A 23,077-nucleotide genomic window follows, 5' to 3' on the forward strand; every position below is an offset into this window, starting at 1 on the left:
TTCTATGTTTGTTCGGGATCCGGCTTTCTGAGGTCAATTAAAGTCAGGAGGAGGTGTCAGCTTGATTTAGTAAAATTGGATTCTTTGTCCGCCTTGGGTTATCTCCTCGGGCCGCGTTGTCATTTGAATTTTATGCTTCTGTCCTTATTTCTCGCGCCCGCGTTCCTTTCTTTCCCCAGGAAGGGTTTTTCAGTGTTGCTCTCGCGCTGTCTGTTGCAAGGAAGGTGTTTGTTTCTGTAAAGTGCCTGTCCCGGCCGATCTCCATCATCTTTATGGTCTTGCATTCTGTCACCGCGGCTCATGTCTGCCTGTGGTTTGTTATGTTTTGACAGGAGTTTGTTATAAAGCTGGGATCACGTCTCTGGTTTTGCCTTTCAAACTTTCTTCTTTACGGGAGCCATAAACCCAGGCTGCTTTATGTTCCCTCTGAGGGGGGGCTGGGATTGGGGAACAAAAGCCTTGGGAGGAAGGCAGAAACAGAGAGAGCGGGAGAAAGAGAGGGAGGAGGGGAGGGAGGAAGGAAGAATTTTGAAGAGATGTTATTAAAGTAACAAGTTACATAGCAGCCCTCATTCAAATGCAATGTGAAAAGAATATAGAGCCTTTCAAAGGTTTGAGAAAATAATAACAGACTAGCAGGAGAAAGGTGCCTAGATTACCCTGCCCTGCTGTTTTTAATTCTTGGGGAGCTTGGACAAGTTTGGGGTCTGCTAGGAAGGGAGGGAGCGGGGTGGGGATGGCTCTGTTCTCTCTGAACGCTCCAAGGCGGCCACCTTGCAGGTTCCTCTATGAAAACCCCTCCAATGACCTTGTTTTTCTGGGTAGATGGTGGCGTGTAGGCATGGTTTGGATGGTCCTTGACGCAGTTCTGTTTCTGCCTTTGTTCCTGCCCTCAGGAGGCAGCTATTGAGCACTTGCTGTGTGCAGGGCCCCAGCTCTGCACCCCTGGCTAGTGGAGCCGCTGGGGCTCTGGCGTGTCCTGAGAGCTTGGCTAGACACACAGTGTGCTTTTTCTGTTTCAGTCAATCCTCAAGGTCATCTAGACAAAGGGGAGTAGCATCCCCACGTAACTAGCATATGGCCAGCCACCTAGGTTCATAATCACTAGCCTTGATGCGGGGCGGGGGCTTTGCAGATTAAAAAGACTAGGAAGCCCATTCCTGTTCACTGTGGCAAACTGTGGCTCTCTGTGGCTCTCTGTGGCTCACTGTGGCTCACTGTGGCTCACTGTGGCTCTCTGTGGCTCACTGTGGCTCTCTGTGGCGGCAGAAGAGGGGTCTGGCCCTGCTTGTCTGACTCCACAGCCTGCGTTTCTCCCACCACCCAGGCTGGTTCCTCTCCGGCCACCTAGCACAGTGGTTTTCAACAGGTGTGCTGCAAGAATTGATGTCTTTTCCCCTAGATTGTCAAATAAAAATAAATGATGACAGCCAACGCAACAGTAGCCATCTGGTGTGACTAAATCAAGGTTACACCCACTTTTTGGTCAGAATTTTAGTAATTAGCTTATGTGCCAGGAGATGGAACAGGTTGCACGCTGCTGACCTAGCGAGTAAAAGGAGGGTGAACAGCACCACTCGCTTTCTGGGGGAGCCTGGGACCCTCACCCCAGCAGGCAGCTCGGCCTCCTCTGAGTGTGCAGTCCTGGGAACCAGCAAAAGGTACCGTCTCTTGCACAGGAGACGCCTCTAGATCCCCCATGCAGCAGTCACTCAGACCCAACCAGCTTTCTCCCGCTGGCCTTGTCTCCTGGACCTACAAGCTTCGTTCATGACGGGTGTTTGGCCAAGGATTTACGGGCCCTGGCCCATCTTCTCGCTCTCCTAACACCGCCCTTTTCCCTCATGGGCTCCCCACAGTAGTTGATTATATTCTCAGCACCTCTATTTGCCAGTATGCCTTCCCTTCTTCCCTTCCTTCCATTCGTCCCCCATCTCCCTCCCCCCCTCCCTCCCACCTTTCTCTTTCTCTCTCTCTCTTTCTAGTTTTTATTCACTGTGTATTGAACATACACTCAATGCCCAGGTATATTCTATGCTGTCTAATCATTACGGCAAGCTAATAGTAATAATGATAGAATAATAAAATAACTGTTTTCAATGCCTTGATGTGCACCAATACAAAGTGTAACCATTTAGTAAATATTTACCAAGTGCCTATTGCATGCTCCACATTGCCCTTGGTCCTGAGAATATAGCCAGGTGCTGACAGACACTTGCTCCCTTCTTGGAGTTTGTATTTTTCTAGGGGAGCAGATAAAATATACAACTGTAACGTAATATGGGTAGTGACAAATGTTATGAGGAAACCTTAATTAGGGTACAGGATAGAGTTTAGCCAAGGTCAGTGCAGTTCATGGATGGTCTTAGGTGCTCTGGGTGACATTCCTCTGAGGCTAGTGCTGTTCTCACTCTCATTTAACCGATGAAAAACTGGAGGCCAGAATGACTGAGTAACTTGCCCAAGGTTACACAACTGCTATGGGACAGAGCTGGGATTCAAGCCCAGGCAGGGTGGCTCCCAGGTCAATGCTCTCGAACCAATTGCTCTCTCCTGGGAGGAGCAAGGCAGGAGGGTTCCTGGACCTTCTTATCAGTTCTTAATAGTGATAGAGGAGAAAGAGGGGTGCCAGAGAGTCCCAAGCAGTACTTATCCAGAGGCAGTGACCTTGCTCCTGGTTCATGTGGTCCAGTGGGTGTCTGGTGTTCCCAGTAAGAGGGTCATTTGTCCTCCTGGAGAAGTGCAGACAGAGGCCAGGATGTCCTTTCATCTCGAAGAATGCAGCTACGGTCCTCTCATTTAAAGGACATGAGGCAGCTTCACAGAAAGGACTATCAGATAGTGGTGAAAAGTGAAGGGGCATTTATATCGTTCAACCTATAAGACATGTCAGCAGGTATGTGCAAGCACTGGTAACCAGGGAGCAAGGCTCACGCAAGTCAGACTCACCCCCAAACCCCCAGACGGCCCAGGGGCTGCCTTCTTCAGCCAAAATCCTCAGGTTTTTTCCTGAAAATCTGCACACAGAATGTCAAGATGAATCCCAAGATGAAACTTTCAAAATGATTAGTCTTTAATTTTTAACAACTGGCACCCCAACAACTGGCGCCCACACATTTTTTAGCACACTTGTGTGGGTTCAGTTGGGCTCTGAGGACCTGCTGTCAGAAATCCTAGGAAACATTGAACTCACATTGAAAAGGAAGCCCTGGTTCCTTTTCCTGTAGACAGAGCCTAGGGTCTGATTCACAGTCCCCAACAGACGCCTGGGGAATGAGAACCTCACCCTCTTAGTGCTGTTCATTTCCAGGGATTTTACTTCCCCAGCAAGGTGCCTCCGGAATGCTGACCTGGCCTGCATGTAGAGTCTTTCTCTCTTTCCTTCATTCTTCTTTTGAAAGAAGAATGCTTTTCTTTATGAAGTTTGGGTGTGTGTGAATTATGCACACAGATACAGTAAGAGAGAAGCCCTTCAAACTAAGGAGTCTTGTATAGAATGCTTTTTTTACTTGGAAAAATCAAAATTAACTTGAATCCCAAGATGAAACTTTCAAAATGATTAGTCTTTAATTTTTAATGATCTGAACTCGAAATTTCAGCTCTGGAAATCCAAGTTATGGGGCCCCTGAAACCTTCTGTTCTTGTGGTCTTGGTTCCCTGGCCCTGAACTGTGAGAGTGGCTTGAGCTCTGTGTTATAAACCCACGTGCACGCATAACCAGTGTGAAGTTGGCAGGCTGTCCAAACAGACGTGCCAAGTCCGCCTTCATCCATTTGCCAAACATCTCTTAAGCAGCTATTTACATCACAGATGCGCTGTGATACTGAAATGATCGAGAGATGTTCTCCGCCATCAGGGAACGACAGTCACTGAAGGAAAGACAATAAAGCTGATTATTACAATACAGCGGGGTAAGGCTCGTGGCCTGTACATATGCAGGGTGTTACGGGAGCAATGATGTGCGTTAAGAGCTCAGCGGAGTCAGGCTCTGTGTAAGCACTTCGCACGCAGGATTTTATTAATACTTGGAACGGCTCATTATTAGTGACTATCCCATGCCCGTTTGACAGCTGAAGAAACAGGTTTAAAGAACATCAGTCCAGGTCACAGAGTAAGTAAATGCACAGCCAGTGCATGCATCTGTGGCTTTCTCTGCAACACCCAAGATTATAATCACTTTGCCTATAGAGGAAAGAAGTGGAAAAGCGTGATGCTCGGCCAAGGGGATGGATAGTGCTGTAGCTGAGATCTGAGGATGCTGAGGCTTGGGATGAAGTCCGAGAGGTGGGACTGGAACCCCCCAGGCAGAGGGCGCTGCGTGAGCAGAAGTTCTGAGGAGCGCAGTGCATGGAAATACTGAGGATGCGGGTGAGACTGAAATGGGGGTGAGAGCCCTGCTCACAGTAGGCGAGCGTCATCCTGTGCACCAAAAGATCACCCGCTCGACTCCTGTTCAGGAGGCCACCAATTGATGTTTCTCTCTCACATCAGTGTTTCTTTCTCTCCCTCTCCCTCTTTCTCCCTCAAAAATCAATAAAAACATATTTTTAAAAAAAGAAAAAAAGAAATGGAGATGTGAGAAGGGTGGTGGGGCAGCCAGCTGATTATTTTAATTCTATAAACCTTTCCTTTGACTTCAAAATCCACTGCCAAGGGTTATATTTTATTAGCTTCTGTTTTAGTGACCACTTAACACCCAGGCCTGGGGGAGGGCCCAGCCTTACCCACGTCTGCCTCCGCTCCAGAGGGGAAATGGCTCATTCACCATGCTTGGCATGACTGCGGGTGCCGAGCCCTGGTTTCCATTAAGTCTGAAATCACACGCATATTTCTGTTTCTCTGGTGACGTTTTGCTAACCCAGTTGAGTTGTACTCATATTAAAACACAAAATGGAATGAATTGTGGTGTTCCCATGGCTTTAAGTTTGAGAAGCTCCAATAAATCACCCTGAAATAATTTCATAAGCGTTCTTGAAGGTTGGCACCTCTGAAAAACCAAGGAGTGGACCTTTCTCGCTCCTCTAGTTGGGAGCAGTTTTTTCTTCCTTTAGCCAAATGTGTGGGTTTGGGGTAAAAAAAAAATATCACGTCTGAAAGTCAATTTTTCTTCTTGATGTCTGCTTAGTTGAAAAAATAAAAACAATGCACATGTCCATTGGACAGTGGTCACAACTCCATTATGTGGCAGCCTCCGCTGAAAGGCAGTTGAGGACGTGAGGTCCAGCCCATGCCTAGAATGAGGAGCCAGATCTAGGGAACCGGGAGTGGGTCTCTGTGGCAGTAATGTATTCGTGTTTTGCACTTGTATTATTAATTTAAAAATTAATAAAAATTAAATTTGGGCATAGAAATAAACCAATGATGGTTGATTAAAACAACAGGCGTCCTGCGTTACACCACCACGCCTCCAAGTAGCTATGCAGTTTTACTTCTCTGGCCATCAGGTTCTTCTCCTGTAAAATGAGGGTGTTGAATATAATCATGGATAACCTAATTGCACTTATTAATAATTGTTAGTATTTTATACTATATTTTTCTATATATGTTAAGTGCTATTCATAATCACTAATCAGGAGCTAATCAGTAGTACCATGAGTTGAGATCATTCCTACTCGAATCAGAGAAACATGCTAAACATGTCCCTTTTTAAACAATTCTTTTAAAAAGTATAGAACCAGTTAGGGGTCAGGAACCATATGATTTCACTTATATGTGGAATCTAATGAACAAAATTAACAAACAAAATAAAAACAGACTCACATATAGAGAATAGGCTGACAGCTATCAGAGGGGAGGGAGTTTGGGGGCTGGGTGAAACGGTGAAGGAATTAAGAAAAAAAATCTCATAGACACAGACAATAGAATGGTGATTCCCAGAGGAGAAGGGGGGTAGAGGGAGGTAGAAGAAGGTAAAAAAGGGATAAGGGGTGATGGAAGGAGACTTAACTTGGGGTGGTGAACACATAATGCAATATACAGATGATGTATTATAGAATTGTATGCCAGAAACCTATATGATTTTATTAACCAATGTCACCCTAATAAATTCAACAAAAAATAAAAATAAGAACTAGCTAGGGCTGTGTTTTGAGATCTTCAGAAACCCACTGGGGTTACAGAATGCTTTGGTAATCACTGGACTAAACTTGGGGTCTTCTCTGACTGTCATTCGAATTTAGTACCTAAGGTAGCGCTTCATACAGAACACAGTTTTCATGGGTAGTGTTAAAGGAATGAATGCATAAGTTGAATTTATGCAAAAATGTATACGTGTGCACAAGAGAGAGGTTTATATTGAGTAGAAAAATTGTTCAATAATTGAAAATATGTTAATATATAGATAGCTTTCTAAAGAAAATTATATCATTAGTAGTTACTAAAAAGGCATTTGATCAAATTAAACATCCATCAGGATAAAAAAGAAAAAATCACAAAAACAAAGATTAGAAAAATTATTTGCTTTCCTTTCCATGATAAATAATATGCTGTCAAATCAACATACAGTATTTCCTTAATCTTGGAGGCATTTTCTAAACAAATACTAAGGAAAGAAGTTCTGTAACTTCTCTCATTATTTAATCTTATTTTTCTGGAAGTTCTCTTCTAACCATTGCAATAAGATGCGAAACTGATGATACAAATATATTGGAAAGAAAGAAAAAATTATCAATATTTGGGAATGATAGGTTCCTTTATCTATAAAACTTTTTAAAAATTCTAAAAAAGCTATTAAAATTAATAAAAACTTTAATTGTCTGCGTTCCAACTAGAAATACAATTAAAAATGTATTAACCATTCGGCATTACTGAAGTATGAAAGGATTGTCTTAACCAGAAATGTTAGGTATCTCTATGTAAAAAACGGCAGAATTTTTTTGATGTAGAAATAAAGACAAACAAATGAACAAGCATTTCATGTTCTTGAATGGAAAGATTATGCATCTTAGCATTGTCAACTCTTTCTTAATAAATTAAATTAAATTTAAATCAACCTCCTCCCACTTTTTTGGAGGGAGGGACTTGAAAATATTATATTAAGGTTCATCTTGAAGAATAAATATAGTAGTTGAGAAAATGTTAAAATACAGGCGACAGAAATAATTCTACCAGGTGTGAACTACATTATAAGATTTGGATAACAAAAGAAACATACTGTACTGTCATAAAGAGAGAGTGAGAAAGCTCTATGGAGCAGAGTAGTTCATCCAGGCGAGTTCCTCTAGGGCATAAATATATAAGAGCCGGTCAAGACAGCAGCCCAAGTCATGAGAAACGCACGGTGCTCCCTAACGCGCTCTTCCCTCAGCCTGACGACTCTCTGCCCCTGGTCACCTGTGTCTGATTGATGTCTGTTCATCTTTCCACTTAGGTCTTTTTCCAACATCTCACTCTCTCCCCATTGATCCTGCATTATTTCTATGAGGCATCAAGGATTAGAGCCTGGACTTATTCCAGAAGTTAGTCAAGGATTTCAATTTCATACCCAAAGGCTGTTGAATCATGGGTAGAGTCCAGCCCTGGCTGTGGACCCCTCCTGCACAATGCTATTGTCAGTATCTTGGACAAAGGGAAAAAGGAATGTTGTCCATCATGAAAATCGCCTGTGGGATGGCTGACAGAATCAGGATCCAGAATTATCTGAATATGCCAAAGCACTGGTTAAATGAGATGAAACGAGACAGGCTCACATGCAAGTTGCTACAATTTGGAACTGTAAATCCATTCATGGCTTGCATGGACTCATTCAGCAAATATGTATTGGATCCTTATTGTGTCAGGCAATGGATAAACAGATGGAGCCATGGCACACATGTCACTTGTCCTTAATTAATGAATTAATATCTCTAAGAATTGTTTGATGGAAAGCTCCCTAAGCACAGGATGGGGCCTGCCTCAGTCATCATTGTCTCTAGCTGTCACCTAGTGCAAGGTGGTGTGGCTGAAGTCTTAGTCAAGTTATTAAAAATTTGGTAAGTAGAAAATGGAAGAAAACATGTCTAGTAGATTTCTAGGAGGATCAGAAAATGTGGGGTTTTGGGACCCTGTTGGCAGATGCATACTACATTTAAGAAGACTAGAATAGGTCCATCAGGTCATATCACTGGCTCAACCTTCCACTGCTATCTCATTGCACCAGGAGTGAAATGCAAGCCTCTGCCATGGTCTAGGAAGAGCCACATTATCCGGTCCTTGTCTTTCTCTGAGCTCATCTATCATCTCTTGACTGCTCTTGCCACACTGCCTTCCCTCTGGGACATACCAAGGTCATTCAGATCGAACTCATTCCTGTCTTGGGGACTTTGCCCTTGCTTTTCCCTGGGCCTGGACCTCTTCACTCCTGGATATTCACATGACCACGTTCGATCAGAAATCATCTCCATCATCACCTCCTCACTACAGCCTTCCACGGTGGCCAGTCTCCCCACTTGCCTGCTGTTTACCTCCAGGATGCATATAGTCAATGAACAAGTCTTTGAAATAGCAAGAGAGGTGATTATTGAAGTCAAATTGCTTTGATTGAGAAAAGAGGAAAAGGTAGGTTAGATTGAAAATGATGTCAATTCATGAAAATAAAGTTTATTTGACTTCCTCTGCCTTCACCAAGTCAAAGGAATGTGCCTTGAGCCCATATCACCCCCATCAGAGTTTGAGCAAGATTTATTTCCACTGTTTGGCTAATTATGATGGTTATTTACCATAAATGAAATCATCAGTAGTGTTTATTTCACTCCTAGGAGCATTATCACCATTTACATGTTAGCATAATGCATTCATTGATTTCTGAATACTGATAAGTCTAAAGCATAGTGAATCTTTATGTTTATTAAGTACCTCCGTGGTAGACTTTCCATTTGGATTGCTGAAGTCCTGCAAGTTTAGAACGACTGTATAAAACTACTTGGATTCAGATAACCAATTTATCCGTTATCATGTTTACAAAAAAATTTTAAAACCATATTAATCAATTATTTTATTATAATTAACTTCACCAAATTAAAAACACAAAATATGTGGTTATGAGTGTTCTCTGGTCAGTGAGGAGAATCATTAGTTAAATAGTTGCCAAGTGTAAAGTGGTGGTACTAATACATCGTTAGTTGTAAGCCTTCCTCTTGTTCTGCATTTGTCAGAATTCTCAAACTATTTTATTTTATTATTTTATTTTACTTTTTGAAGTGAATTGCCTTTGACAGATAGAAAGTACAGGCATTTAGAATAGTAAATGATAATCTCATGTGAAAAGGTCTTAGCATTAAGACATGAAGAACTTCAGGGCACTTGTGATCTGAACATTAGAATTACAATTTGGCAAAAGTATTTACAAAGAGATTGGAGTCCCACCTAATAAACTACTAGAGCTACAGATTCTCCAGATAAGGCATAATAATTGATTTCCCTGGAAGTGTTTGAGTATGCCTGTTTCACCACAGCATCACCAGGTTTATGTTTTAATCTTTTTATTATTTTAATTTATAGTTTGATTACTCATTTGAACATTTCCCCATTAGATTATTTTCTACTTGTGATGCCTTTCATGTGACTTGCCTATAAACATTCTTAAGAGTTAAAGAAAAGCATTTCTTAGTGACATAGAAATAAATAGAGATGAAATGTTCTAAAACGGATAAGATACAATAGAATGAAATGTCCTAAAAGGCAGGTGCACGGTAGTTTACATCTTCTCAATGATTAAGAGTTCCCAATGTACACCATTTCGTTTCTAAATGGGAGGAAATCAGCTACTATGTCTACGTATCCTGTACATTTCGTAACATCCACAAGTAACGCCTACGAGAAAAGACAGAAGTTAGGTCTTGCCTCCAAAGCACCATCAGCCTACCAACTTTTGGAGCGTTGAATGAAATGTATTAGAAAAGTAGAATCTCTGTTACAACCTACTGTAGTCTTCAATCTCTCTTCAGGAATATTCGTAAGATATAATTCTTTACATGGAAACACAATGTAGATTTAGTTATACCAATATTTAAATTATTTTTAATTCCAAGAATTAAAGTATAAATGCAAAGTGTATATCTAGCATATGAATGTGACAATGTAACATTTAAATAGATTTAGATTTAGTGTGGCTGATGAGTTTTAGGGGATCGCCAGAGCTAAATCTGAAATGTCCACTGATTTAAAGTCATTTATATTAGGCTGCGCAGTGTGGTTGCACAATTTATGAAATTCAAAGGACACTTTAACCTTCTCAGTGCTTCAAAAATAATACAATTTTACCTTGAATTGAAGAGTCAGAAGAAACTAAGAGTTCAAAATCACAAATTCCTTTTCTAATTTATTATCACATTGCTTTGTAGATACTTAGGTACTCATTAACTCTCTTGTTGGACATGTTTGAAAGATGGGGCAAAAATCTGTCTGTGTTTCCAGGGCCCACCCAGGAGCCTTGCACCCACTCTGGGCTCAGTGAATGTTTACAGAGGAAATCAGTGAATGAGCTGCAGAGTGGCTCCCTCAAGCACATGCGATGTTCTTTCTGGGTGTCTGTCCCACTCACTGCACACTATTGCTCATTGTGTGCGCGCGCGTGTGCACGTTATATTTTTTACTCTTCTCCTTGCAGAACAGGAGCTCTCTGGCAAAGCTGTTCTGTGAAGGCAGAACAGTGGCCCCGGGGTGGGCAGTGCTAATCCCGGCCGCCTGTGCCGATGTTTCCCCGCAGAGCAAAGGACCTCTGCAGACCTGATTAAGTTAAGGACCTTGAGATAGGAGGTGATCCTGGGTTATTTGGGTGGGTCCAAGGCGGTCCCAAGGGTCCTTAAACACGGGAGAGGGAGGCAGCAGAGGAAGCGAGAGCGATGCCCTGCGTGGATCCCATCACCGCGCTGCTGTGAGGCCGGAGGCAGGGCCACAGCTGAGAGGTGCCAGCAGCCCCTGGAGGCAGGGCCACAGCTGAGAGGTGCCAGCAGCCCCTGGAGGCAGGGCCACAGCTGAGAGGTGCCAGCAGCCCCTGGAGGCAGGGCCACAGCTGAGAGGTGCCAGCAGCCCCTGGAGGCAGGGCCACAGCTGAGAGGTGCCAGCAGCCCCTAGGTGCTGAAAGAAGCAGCAAGCGGGTTCTCCCCGGAGGTTCTAGAGAGGAAGGCAGCCCCGCCGACACCTCGTAGCCCAGCAAGGCCCGCATCAGATTGTCAGAACACTGTGTCAAATAAACAAATAAATAGAGTTCAAGCCGCCGAGTTAGTGACCCTTAGTTACAGTGGCCTTAGGAAACTATTCCCGCCACTGACCCCCCTTGTCTCCCTTTCAGCTTCTGACACAGTCCTGTCTTTTGCAGATTCCCATGCTCCTCACTTTATGTCCACCCTGGAACAGGGCGTGGATCAGGGTGCCTCTGTTTGCAAAGAACAGGAAGCTCATACCAACTCATTCAAACAAAACCTTTTTTAAGTTTTTCTTTATTGATTTGAGAGAGAGAAACAAACAGTGATTTCTTGCCCCACCCATTTATGCATTCATTGGTTGGTTCTTGTACGTGCTTGCCTGGCCCCCCCTGCCATTCTTGAACCCACAACCTTGGTGTATTGGGGCGACTCTAACGAGCTGAGCTACCAGGACAGGGCCTCAAACAAAAATTTAAAAAATAATAATTTTAAAAAGAGAGGGGCAGGCACATCTCACAAAATGGGACTTCTGAGGACTAAAGTTGGCTTCGGTCCCAGCTAAGAGGAGGCCCAAATCAGCCCACAAAGTCCCTCTGTCTCTCTGCTCTGCTTTCCTCTGGATGTGAGCTTCTGTATTCTATATTCATGTGTTTTAGTGGCAAAAACTGCCTCTTTCTTTCAGGGAAAAACACTGATTTACCCATCTTTGTAGCCTAGCACTGTGAAAGGGCACTATGATTATTCATTGATACATTTAAAAATGAATGCTCCAAAACTTGTTGGCTTAAAATACAAACATTGCCTTTATTTTCCCATGATTCTGCAATTTGGGCAAAGCATACGGGAGACAGCCCATCTCTGCTCCAGGTGACGTCAGCTTGAGGCAGCGCAGAGGGAGCTCAAGGATTCACTTCCGAGGGGGCCCCACTCCCACAAATAAGTTGGTGCTGGCTGTCGGCTGGAAGACACAGTTCTCTTTATGTGACTGCTCCGCGCGGCTAGATTGGGCTTCTCGGGCTATGGCCTCACAGCGGTTAAACTTTGTACATCACAACTGACTTGAACTGACTTGCCCCCAAGCACAATGTGGAAGCTTCTAGTCTAGACACGGTCTTTTGTGCCACATTCTACTGATTAAAGATTGCAGGGTCCAGCCCGTATCTGAGCAGAGGAGACTGCGTCATGGTTCACTGGGACCAGGGTAGGATTCTACCACAGTGGATACTGGAGCTGTGTTGAGTGATGGCCCAAATGGGACCATGGGGAAAAGGGTAGGGACAGTCCCGCAAAGGAAAAGGGCTGGAACCAACCTCAGGTCTCCATAGCAGCCATTTCCTAGAGTGCTTGAAAGTAGTCCATGAAGCGAAACTGCCTTTCCCTCTAAGTATATTTACCATATAGTTTGTACATTTTCTAGACTTAAAGAGCTAGTTAAAAATTTAGGTTTAAAGTTAAGGAATCTCAAACTTTTTCTCATTCAATTTCTCTTACATTATGAATGAAAATGATGATAATACATAGCAAACACTTCTGCAAAGGAATTAAATTGTGCAGAATTCATGATGGAGAAATAGCAGTGTGTCTAATCTAGTAATGTTTATTTGCAGGAACCTTTTACTCTGACAATTCCTTGGATATAGCAGTGAAATATTTCACTCTACATCTACGTTTTTGTGGTTTATATTTATTCTCCAAAGTACAGACTCCCAAAATGTCAAATTACTAGCATTGTTTTGTGGTAGTTAGCTCTAAGTTAGGATATTTGAAATGCATAAAATTAATTTTATCTCTTTAGCAAAGTACAATAAGATTTTGCACATTGACAAAGTTTTCTTTACAATATAAGCCATGCGTATGTTTATGGTGGACTCAAATTACTCTCCTTTGAATTTTATATTTAGTGAATGAACATGCACTATTGGGGATCAGGCAGGATTTAGGAAGTGTGTGTATAAGGATTATTTAAGATGGAATTGCCGAAGATCCTGGGATATGGAGAGCACACTTGTTGATCGATTTTAACTGCAGTAAATATGAAGCAATAACAACTCTATAAATTATTCAGAGACCAGTCGTCCATGTCAGGATTCTTTGGAGATTGTTTCAGAAAACTCTTTGGCAGAATATTCTTTTCATAGTTATTTTTCCCCCAATCCATGTGCAAAAGAGATATAGATCCATATGGAATAGATTAACACTGATTCTATTAAACTGAAATTAAATATTTTTAAACATTCAAGTGAAGATTGCATGATCTTTCCCACTGAAGCTCTCTTTGGTGATGTATTTATTTTAAATATTATTTTTGTCTTTCAGGAGGCCTTATATAGTGAATGTAAGAGATTTATTAAAAACCTTGGATCCCTTGAGGGTGCTTTAGTATTTTGCCTCAAAATCTGCACATAGGCAAAATTCCTGATATTATGAGTTGGATTTTTCAGTGTAAGAGGATTTAAAATCTCTGCTGAAGCAAGGGCTTGTTAGCTGTTTCTAAGCGTCATATATCAGAGAGACCCAGCTACTTAGCAATTGCTCCAATTGAAAGGGGGCAGGGCAGGCACATGGAATAAAAGAGACCAATTTAGAGCAAGGGAATGGTACCAAGTTCTCTTAAAATGGGCCTTTTATGCTAGAAAGATACCCTATCCAACCCCAGAAACGGACAGATGAGTAGTAAGCGCTGACTAGGTATGGATCTCCGTATGTGCAGATATGGTTCACTTTTTAAAGATTTCCGTTCATTAAGGCGGTTTGAGACACAGATTTGGAAAGAGTGTCTGGGTGTTTGCAGATTTGGAGTGAGAGACCCTAATTTTCTATTCACAAGTTATGTGACTTTAAAGCATTCCTAACAACCCTTTTCTTTTCTTTTTTCTCTTTTCTTTTCTTTTCTTTTCTTTTCTTTTTTCTTTTCTTTCTTTTCTTAATAACCTTTTTGGGTCTCAGTCCCCCGCACTGTTGGGGTTGTTCTAAAGATCCAATGAGAGAATGCCAGAATCCTTCACACACTACAAAGCGCTACATTATTAGAATTTATATTATTGTGACGACTACTACTAAAGCATGACTGAAAACTAGCCTGTACACAATCCATTATGAAATCCGAGTGGGCTGGATGTGTTTTATTTTTGGAAAATATGTCCCCTTAGAGAACATACATGAGGTCCAAAGTAGTCAATGTGTTTGTCTTCATTCTCTTAAGACTACTACCCCTTTCACTGTTGACTTTCAAGGGCCACAAAATCTGGAGAGATGACCATACACTTTTTTTTCTGAATAGCTGAGGATTTTATTTTATAAACTATAACCCAGAAGGGTTGTGGCTGTTTATAAGGAGAAACTGGCCTCCTGGCATGGTCTCTGGAGATGATTTTATCCGGTTGCACATCTGGCGATGGTGTGGAGGGTGGGACCAGCGGATATTTTCATTGATTTTTTGCTGCTCTGTTTCCCTCCAGCGATCGGCAGGACCCTCATTCCCCGCTACTTCAGCACGGTGTTTGAGGGAGGGGTGACTGACCTGTACTACATCCTCAAGCACTCGAAGGAGTCCTACCACAACTCATCCATCACGGTGGACTGCGACCAGTGTGCGATGGTCACCCAGCACGGGAAGCCCATGTTTACCAAGGTGAGGGGCATCTGCGCCATGGCTTTTTCTCTCGGTGTATTTAAGGGAAATAAGGGAAGCTTTCTCCTGGAACTCGGAGCTGAGAGCTCACTCCTCAGACTCTTTCGGCACGGTCAGGTGATCTTTTGGTTTGGGACATGGCTAGACTCCTGGTGAACACTGTTCTCAGTTGTGTGCATATGACATGGAGCACAGTCAAGCATGATAGAGCCTCCAAATTAAGGGTAAGAGGTTTGGCTGCCTATTAAACTCAGGCCTCTGAATCAGCATGTTGCTTTTTATATAAAGGATCTTCTACAGCTAAAAGAATGTTCTCCCAGTGTTGGTCGTCTGATTCAGAGATACGCTCAGGTTTATCCAAAGACCACCTAGAATCACAGTTATCATCAGAATACTATTACCTGCTGAAGAAATTCTATATGTTACCAAAATTAAACACTTTTTAAAAGCTAAATTCAATGTGAACCAACAGGACAAGGGAAGAATCCAACTAACCACAACTCGACTAACCATGACCTTTAAGGAACATAAAAATATAAAAGAAGTTAGGGAATTTGGAGCTTAAAGGTGGTTTCCCCAAATTCTAAGAAGTTCTACGACTGGTCAGTCAGCAAGTTGGCTATGAGAGAGAACATGAGAAACACGGGGGGCGGGGGGACAGATCAACCTTTGAGGAGGGATTCAAGGCCTGTGAAGGGTTCAAAATGAAAAAGAGAAAGCCCATCTTCTCTACATTCCTCACCTATGGCCTGTCCCGTGCACAGATAGCTGCCGTATGGAGTACTCCCTCTGGGCAAAGACCTTTCTGGAACATTACAGACAGTCCCTCTATGTCTTCTCCAAAGTAGTAAAACCAGTAAGAGCAAATAGTCACAGAATCTGGCAAGCAGAAGCTTCTTTTCAATGAACACTTCTTCATTGCATTTTAACTAAGACTCAATGTGAAACTAACTTGTAGTATTAATGATAGTAGCTGTCTCTTCTCGTTGAAAACACAAGCGATAACCCTCTCTTTATAGTTAAGAGAAGTTGAATTATCAGGGTTAACTGCAGAAGCCCAAATGATAAAACGGAAGACGTGTCTGTTATTTGCGCACAATATGCCGAAAAAATACAAATAAGATGTTTATTGTTTAAAGAAGTCTCTGATCTTGTTGATGCAGTTTAATCTCTCTGCTGCCCACGAATGTGTGAAAAAAAACAAAGGCAAAGGAAAAGGTCATAAAATGCAAAGGCACGTCGTGAAATGCCACAAATTATATGGTCTCTTGACTCGGTCAAGAGACATTTTAAATGTAGGGCAGGAGCTGGTTTTCTCTTTCTTCCTCTGACAATGGAGCAGAGAGGAAGGCTGTCATTCAGACACAAAGAATCCCCCCCGTGTGCAGAAGCTGGTGCTGGGAAGAGAGTTGTGCTCTGTGGAAAGGAATGATTGCTGGGATGATGATTTAATTTGTCTGCGTCTCATTTCATTTTGGAGTCATAACACATTTCCATCCTCTTGTAGATCAGATGGATACACAGTCCATTTCTAGGGCTACAAAGCCTGGGCTCTGCAGAGAAAGCCCGTCTCTGCTGCTTCATTATCATCATCATTATTTATTATTATTATTATTATTATTATTATTATTGTCAAGGCTTAGTGTTACTTTTAGGTAATTCAAGAAAAGCACACAAATCCCTTATGCTTTAAGGGGGAAAAAATCCATGGTGATTAAATAAAACTTTTGCCATAATGAAGGAGCTACTTACAAATCCTGTGGCCATTGATAGGAAACTGTATCTTGTGGTTGTCCCTTTATATGTTTCCTCAATCTCTTTCTCACACCATCTATTGTATAAATGACAATAGTCAGTTGCTCTGAAGATGTAGTGCCGTCTACTCAGGGCTGGTTTGAAATAGGAAAGAATCCCATTCTCCTGGTGAACTGATAAAGGGCTTTTTTTATTCCAGTGAAGAAATTGGGGTTTTCTCTATTGCATCCTTCCTCGTTGGGGAATGCCCTGCCGCAGATGGCAGGGTCAGTGTCCAGGCATCCAGGGCACCCCCCAGGAAGGCTGCACATTCTGGCCTCAAGCTTCAATTCTTTCTTTCTTCCTTTCTTTCTTTCTATTTTTAAAATATGGTTTTATTGAATTCAGAGAGAGGAAGGGAGAGGGAGAGAGAGATAGAAACATCGATGTGAGAGAAATACCAATTGGCTGCCTTCTGCACATCCCCTACTGAGGACTGAGCCCACAACCCACCAGGAATTGAACCAGTGACCTCCCGGTGCACAGAACGATGCTCAGCCAACTGAGCCGCACCAGCAGGGCCACCTCCAATTCTTTAGATCACCCATCTGACTCCTCCATGGCAATACAGTCTGCCAACTCTCATAATGAATATTTCTACACTGTGATGAAAAATATTACTTTCTGGGAAATATAGCTTAGCTATGTGGACTTAGTCCAGATGCTAATTATGCACATTTATTTTTAGAAAATTTGAAAGTGTTCTCTTTTTTTGCTCCTTAGTGATTATTATACAACCCAAAGAATCGTTCCCATTTTTCTTTTGTTCTTATATTAATTAAAAATAGCTCATCTCCGTGTAAGAAAGTAATCAGGCTATTTAGTATAAAACAGTGGGTTAATGAACTTTCAGTGTCACAGAGAGAAATAGTTTGAGACCTATGCTTTGTTTCCCAGGGGGGTGGGCAGCTATTAGTACACGGCATTTCTTAGCACATCGCTCTAATTTAGACAATCAATAAACTCGAATTCCCCAATTGGCATTTGAGCCAGTGGTTCTGAGTCGCTTTTATGAAAATTTGGTCAACTGGTGAATCAAAACTCAGCCGCAGTCCTAATCAACCGTAATACTTAATATTCCTCAGGAGCGCAGTACATGTTTTGCAATTTCCTGATCCTAGCAACATTATAGATTATGGATAAATATGTAATTAGAGTTTTAAAACACACATTAGGAAGCCTTTCTTTTCTATATTCAATTTCAAATCAAATAGAAAACAAGGCTTCATAATCAGAGGAGCAATCACCAAGGTTTTTGGCATCATAGACTCTCAAATTGTATTTGAGGGTGGGAATACTGGCGGATGCCGAGATGAGTCCTCCCTGGGGTACATGTTGGCTGACTTTTAGGTATCACAAACTAGAAAAATAATCCCAGCCACTAACGGACACCTTTGTCCCTTCTATAAACACAGGTTTATTTTTTTTCTGGCCTCAATTATTTATGATGAAATGATTTACTACAATAGCCGGGTATCGTGGCAGTGCACCTGCCAGTTTCCTATGTGAGCACTCACTCTTGTCTTTGACAGTTAGCTCATCGCTCTCACCTGAGCATGTGACACCACGTGCTATTCCTACTCTTGTCCTAACTAACCAAATTATGACACGACCAACAACCATATTGCTCTAATATATGTATAGACATGCACTTACATGTACAGTATCTCTAAGGAAAATACAATGAGCACTATGCAACTGTTCATCTAAAAGCACCAGGTGAACCCGTAGAAATTTGTGGAGAGTGGAGCTCTCAGGGTATGGAAACTCCTCGCCCCTCCCACATAGTCCCCCCTCTGCATCCCTTCCATCTGGCTGTTTCTGAGTTGTGTCATTTTATAATAAGCTAGTAATCTAGTAACTAAAATAATAATAATAATAATAATAATAATAGCAACACTATTTCATGCATTCTGTTCCAGGCATAAAGACCAAGACAATTAAACAAACACACCTAAAAAGCACATTTTATTTCATAAAAGCTTGGTGAGAACTCTATTATACGTGTAACTACATGGCCCATAGTGCCTCCCAATTAGTCAGAGAGGGAAGGGTTAAAAAGCTGCCGGTTAGTTTGAGAAATGCTCTCTGCCGGTCCCTGGTCCCTGGCCTAGTCCCGCTGGCACGTGACACGCTGAATGCCTGCCAGCCCCTTTCTTGTTGATCCTCTGGAGACCATCTGTGCTGGGGGCATTGATTAGAGTGTGTCTGCTGGGATTACATCTTTTCTGTTGCCATGCCAACTAATCAGCTGATTTTGGTTACCACAGAAACAAAATGTCAGAGCTCATGGTACGGTAACATGAATTCAGCACAACAGAAAATGTTTTCTTAATTGGGGACCCTTTTGATTTTGGATTCCAAGTGAAAGGCTGTTTTCAAAAAAAAAAAAGGAACTTTAGATAAAAGCTAAATTAATTGTATTGATTAAGAGGAATGCAGAGAATTTTTCTGAAGAGAGAAAACGTTTATTTCCCTGTATAAGCTATGCCTGTTTTTTACCATTTCCAAACAAGGAATATATATATAGTCCCCAAAAAATGTATATACACTTTTTTCTGATAGCCCAATTGATGTTTCTTTATTTTCAGGTTTAACCCACTGGAATTAATAACCAAAGTGTGTATACATTTTTTGAGACACCCTATGTATTAAGTGCCTCTGTTCCATTTGCTGATGGTTGCATATAAAATAAACCACGAAGACTTCAGTTTCTTTTAACTTCCAAGATGGGGGCGGGGGCGGAGTGGCTTCATGGGCACACTTTCCTGGGGAGGACCAGCAGTGACCAAATTCGCCTCCAGCCTTTCCTTTAGAAAAACGCCGAACACAGGCAACTCAGATTCTGTTCCAGGGACTGTGCTCCTGCTCCTGAGCTGCCCTGGGTAAAGCTGGCTCCTTGGTTTGGGCTGAGAAAGGAGGAGCCCAAGGCTCGATGCAACTGTCCCTTTTGTAGCCCCCAAGACAGTTTGACCGCAAGAAGTGTCCTCAACCGGTGTGCCATCTCACAGAAAACAAAGGACACAGTTTAACTGGACCTTACAGATGCTCTAATCCAGTCAGTCATCTGAAGGACCCCATCCAGGCCTCCCCATTATGCCATTCTATTCCAGCCGAGGTGAACCAGAACCTCCTTCTGCTCTGGGTCTCTGGTTTATAAAACAAATAGATTAGATAAATTAGAAGCATGTCATTGAACTGGGCTAATATTTATTTAAACATCCAATAATCCTCTCTCTTAAAAGAAATCAAAACAGGATTATAGCATCCAGATATTTCTGTCCTGTATTGTCAAGGTATTTCCCTGTCACTGGTTGGCTGTAGTTACCCCCCTTTTGTGGAAACCTTCACTGTAGGTGGCTGCTGTTATGCTAACACCCAGAGGGAATTGTGTGGCTTAATCTCCATGCAGCTCTTCAGAAACCCTTGGTAAATTAATTCCAATGCTAAGATGCTCTAGAGGAGTGGTTCGGGGACACTAAAGTCTTCCCCATTTTCGGGTGCTCCACTGTCATGGCCAAAATCAGGAGCAAGGCTCTGAAGATCACTCAACTGAGGAGTGTGGGGGCAAGGTGCCCACATGCCTGAAATTACCCACAGATTCTGCTAATTGGATTTGAGTTAGAGGTCTTCACCCAGATTATCGATAATTATCTTACAGTGCTTCTGAGACCTCTGATAAAATGAAAATGGCAGGCATTAATAGCTTCTTTCTTAAGTAGCACCCTATCCACTCATGTTACTAATTCTCCCTGTAGCTGGCTTAAAGAAAACACTGCATTAAATTAGAGTCAACAGAAAGCGCCTAACCCAGTGCCTAGGATATCATTGGAACTCAATATGGTGGCCTTTTGTATTAAATTCCCAGAGGGAAAATGAGTAGTAATATTTCATAAAAGGTTGATAAAAATTGCTAATTATCTTCATGGGCTATAGTTTTAGAAATGATCATATCCCCTATTGAGTTTATTGTTATTTATGTTTTTTTTAAATTGTGTAGTACAGTGATTTCCAAAGTTTTGTGTTTGTTTTTAGCATAGGAAACCTTTCTCCAAAAAAGCTTGGTCAGAAGCCCAGTGTATTAAAACAAATAGAACTGAGGTTGATCTGGCAGAATCTAGAAGGTGGGAAGGGACCTCAGAATCCAGGTGGAGGCCAAGCTCTTCCCAGCAGAGCCCCCGAGACACCTCTACTGAATCCTTAGGTCTCAAGTAACACAACTGCTCTACAATTCTGTGTTGTTCACTTGTGTTTCTTTTATCTGTGGAGCTGTTAATGTACTGTCAGCCTATTATGTGCTCAGTGCAATGCTAGGCAACCTACATACAAAATTTCCTTTAATATATCTTTCCAGCAACCCTGCCTGAAGATACTTTTATTCTCATTTTACAGATGAGGAAACTGGAACTTAGAGAATTTGACGTTCCCAAAGTTTCAAAATGAGTGAAAAATAGAGTCAGGACTCGAATCCAGTACTTTGTGATGCCAAAGCCTCCATCCACTATTCGGTACTCCTTCTCCGAGGCCGGCATGGACTGGATGATGAGTTGTAATGATTTAAACTGGACCAACGTGCGACCACCACTGCCTGTCTTATAGTCAAAATAGGCTGAGTAGTGTGAGTGCCTAGTGTTTTCATTTAAGTCATTAACAATGAAAAAAAAAGGTAAATAAAATAGGAACTCCATGCGAAAAATGATCTGAATCTCAAAAGACTAAAAAGCTCCCCTATAACTAATCAGTCTATCAAGGAAGAGAGCCTCAGAAATTCTTTTTTATTAATAATACATATATATTTTTCTTAGAAAGATAAATTTGCCACCCATCCCCCCAAAAGGCTGGCCCCTTATGCAAGCAGAATTTGTCATTGCTGATATGATGCGATTTAAGGAATATTCTCTAAATATGCCTCTAACTTCCACACGTCAGTAACTGGTACCCACATCCTTGGGTTAAGCATCGCCCTCTGGAACTTCTCTTTGGAAGTGAGAACCTCTGGTTGAGTAATCTTATAGTATCTCACACTTCAACATGAATTAATTTTGTTAGATACTTTCTCCCAAAATAGGATTAACTAAAATTAAAACAATAACTCAAGCTTCTATCATCAAAGGGTCATGAAAATGGAAAAAAAGTTGGTAGGAGGATGCTGTTTTGTGGGGTCCATACTCTATGCCACAAGTTTAGGACCTAATCTTGCTGTAGGGTGGGTTTTGTGCCCATATTTTCAAGTGAAGAAATAGAGGCTCACAGAGTTTCATTAGTAACTAGCAGGGTCACTGACAAACCCTGGCCAGTAAGCAGCTGCACTGCCTTTGGAGCCCACTGACTCTTGAGCTTGTACCTGCCTCATATGCTGTGGATAAGCCACTTGCGTCCCATTTTGTCAAGATCCAGAGCCACCCAGATGGTAAGGGAGACCGTGTTGAGTCGCTGACGTGTGAGTCACAAAGTGCACAACCAATGAGTGTGTCGTTTGTCGCTTCTAGGTGTGTACAGAAGGCAGACTGATCCTGGAGTTCACCTTCGACGATCTCATGAGAATAAAAACCTGGCACTTTACCATTAGACAGTACCGAGAGCTGGTCCCACGCAGCATCCTCGCCATGCACGTAAGTGCCGACCTTTCTCCTTCGCTCCCTCCTGTTCCCCTCTCTATCCAGGGCCAAAGCACAACTTCCCTGCGAAGAGCTCCTGCAGTCTTCACACTCCGCATGATCAACTCCAATGCCCAGTCTCTCCCTCACCATTTTAATCCACAGGCCCATTTCCTCCTCCTCTGTTTCGAGTGTGGTGAATTCTGGGCCTTTTTTTATTTTGATACTTTATTATTTGAAACTCTAAATCGAGGTTACCCCAGGAAACAGTTTGTACTTTTCTTTAATTCCGTTCAATCATTATCCAGTACTGCTCTGCCTGGGCCAATAAACCTATTTGTAACTGGGGGAAGAAATCAAACAAAAAGAAATAAAAACAGTTTCCAGTTTTGATTAGAACCATCCGAGGAGACAGGGGCACATGGGCCTCAGATCTGTCAACAGGAGTTGGCCCTTTCTGACCAGTGTTGGAATGAGCTGGAATGTTTGGGGTTCCCTTGGTTTCCACTGGACATAAATCACATCAGATTAACTGAACACCACCTAGATGCAAGGGTGGATTCAGTGCCAATCTAGAGATATGTTTTAAAGGGAAGACTCGATGGGAACTACGCAGGTACAGTCCCTGAAAAATGTTTGGAGCAAACTGAGCCTTAATGAGCCTGATTTTTAAGACCCAATATAATCAAAAGCGAATAAGATAACAGTAGCTGGCATTTGTTGGGTGTTTCCTATGCCAGGCCTGTGCTAAACAGTGTATGACCATTATAATTAATCCCCAGAGTAACTTAGAGAGGTGAGTTATCATTTATTATTCCTGTTGTAGAAGTGAGGAGACTGAGGCTCCGAGTTCAATCAGTTGCCCCATGATTTTCAGTCTAAAAGTGGCAAAATCAAGGTTTCAGCTCAGCTGGTTCCAACTCCCAAACCTA

The 23,077-nt window shown here is 42.2% G+C and overlaps 1 protein-coding gene across 9 annotated transcripts in view; it reads left to right on the top strand.

The window, feature by feature from the left end:
- Nucleotides 1–23,077, top strand: part of LDB2 (LIM domain binding 2) — a 306,321-nt gene that overhangs the window by 226,015 nt on the left and 57,229 nt on the right. For all 9 annotated transcript variants that reach the window (XM_087828144.1, XM_087828150.1, XM_087828148.1 and 6 more), the window contains exons 3-4: nt 14,582–14,754; nt 22,038–22,160. In XM_087828144.1, the coding sequence (XP_087684270.1) occupies nt 14,582–14,754; nt 22,038–22,160 (296 nt within the window). The remainder of the gene's footprint in view (nt 1–14,581; nt 14,755–22,037; nt 22,161–23,077) is intronic.

This window comes from Miniopterus natalensis, chromosome 1 (assembly GCF_054644295.1).
Source record: "Miniopterus natalensis isolate mMinNat1 chromosome 1, mMinNat1.hap1, whole genome shotgun sequence".
NCBI lineage: Eukaryota > Metazoa > Chordata > Mammalia > Chiroptera > Miniopteridae > Miniopterus > Miniopterus natalensis.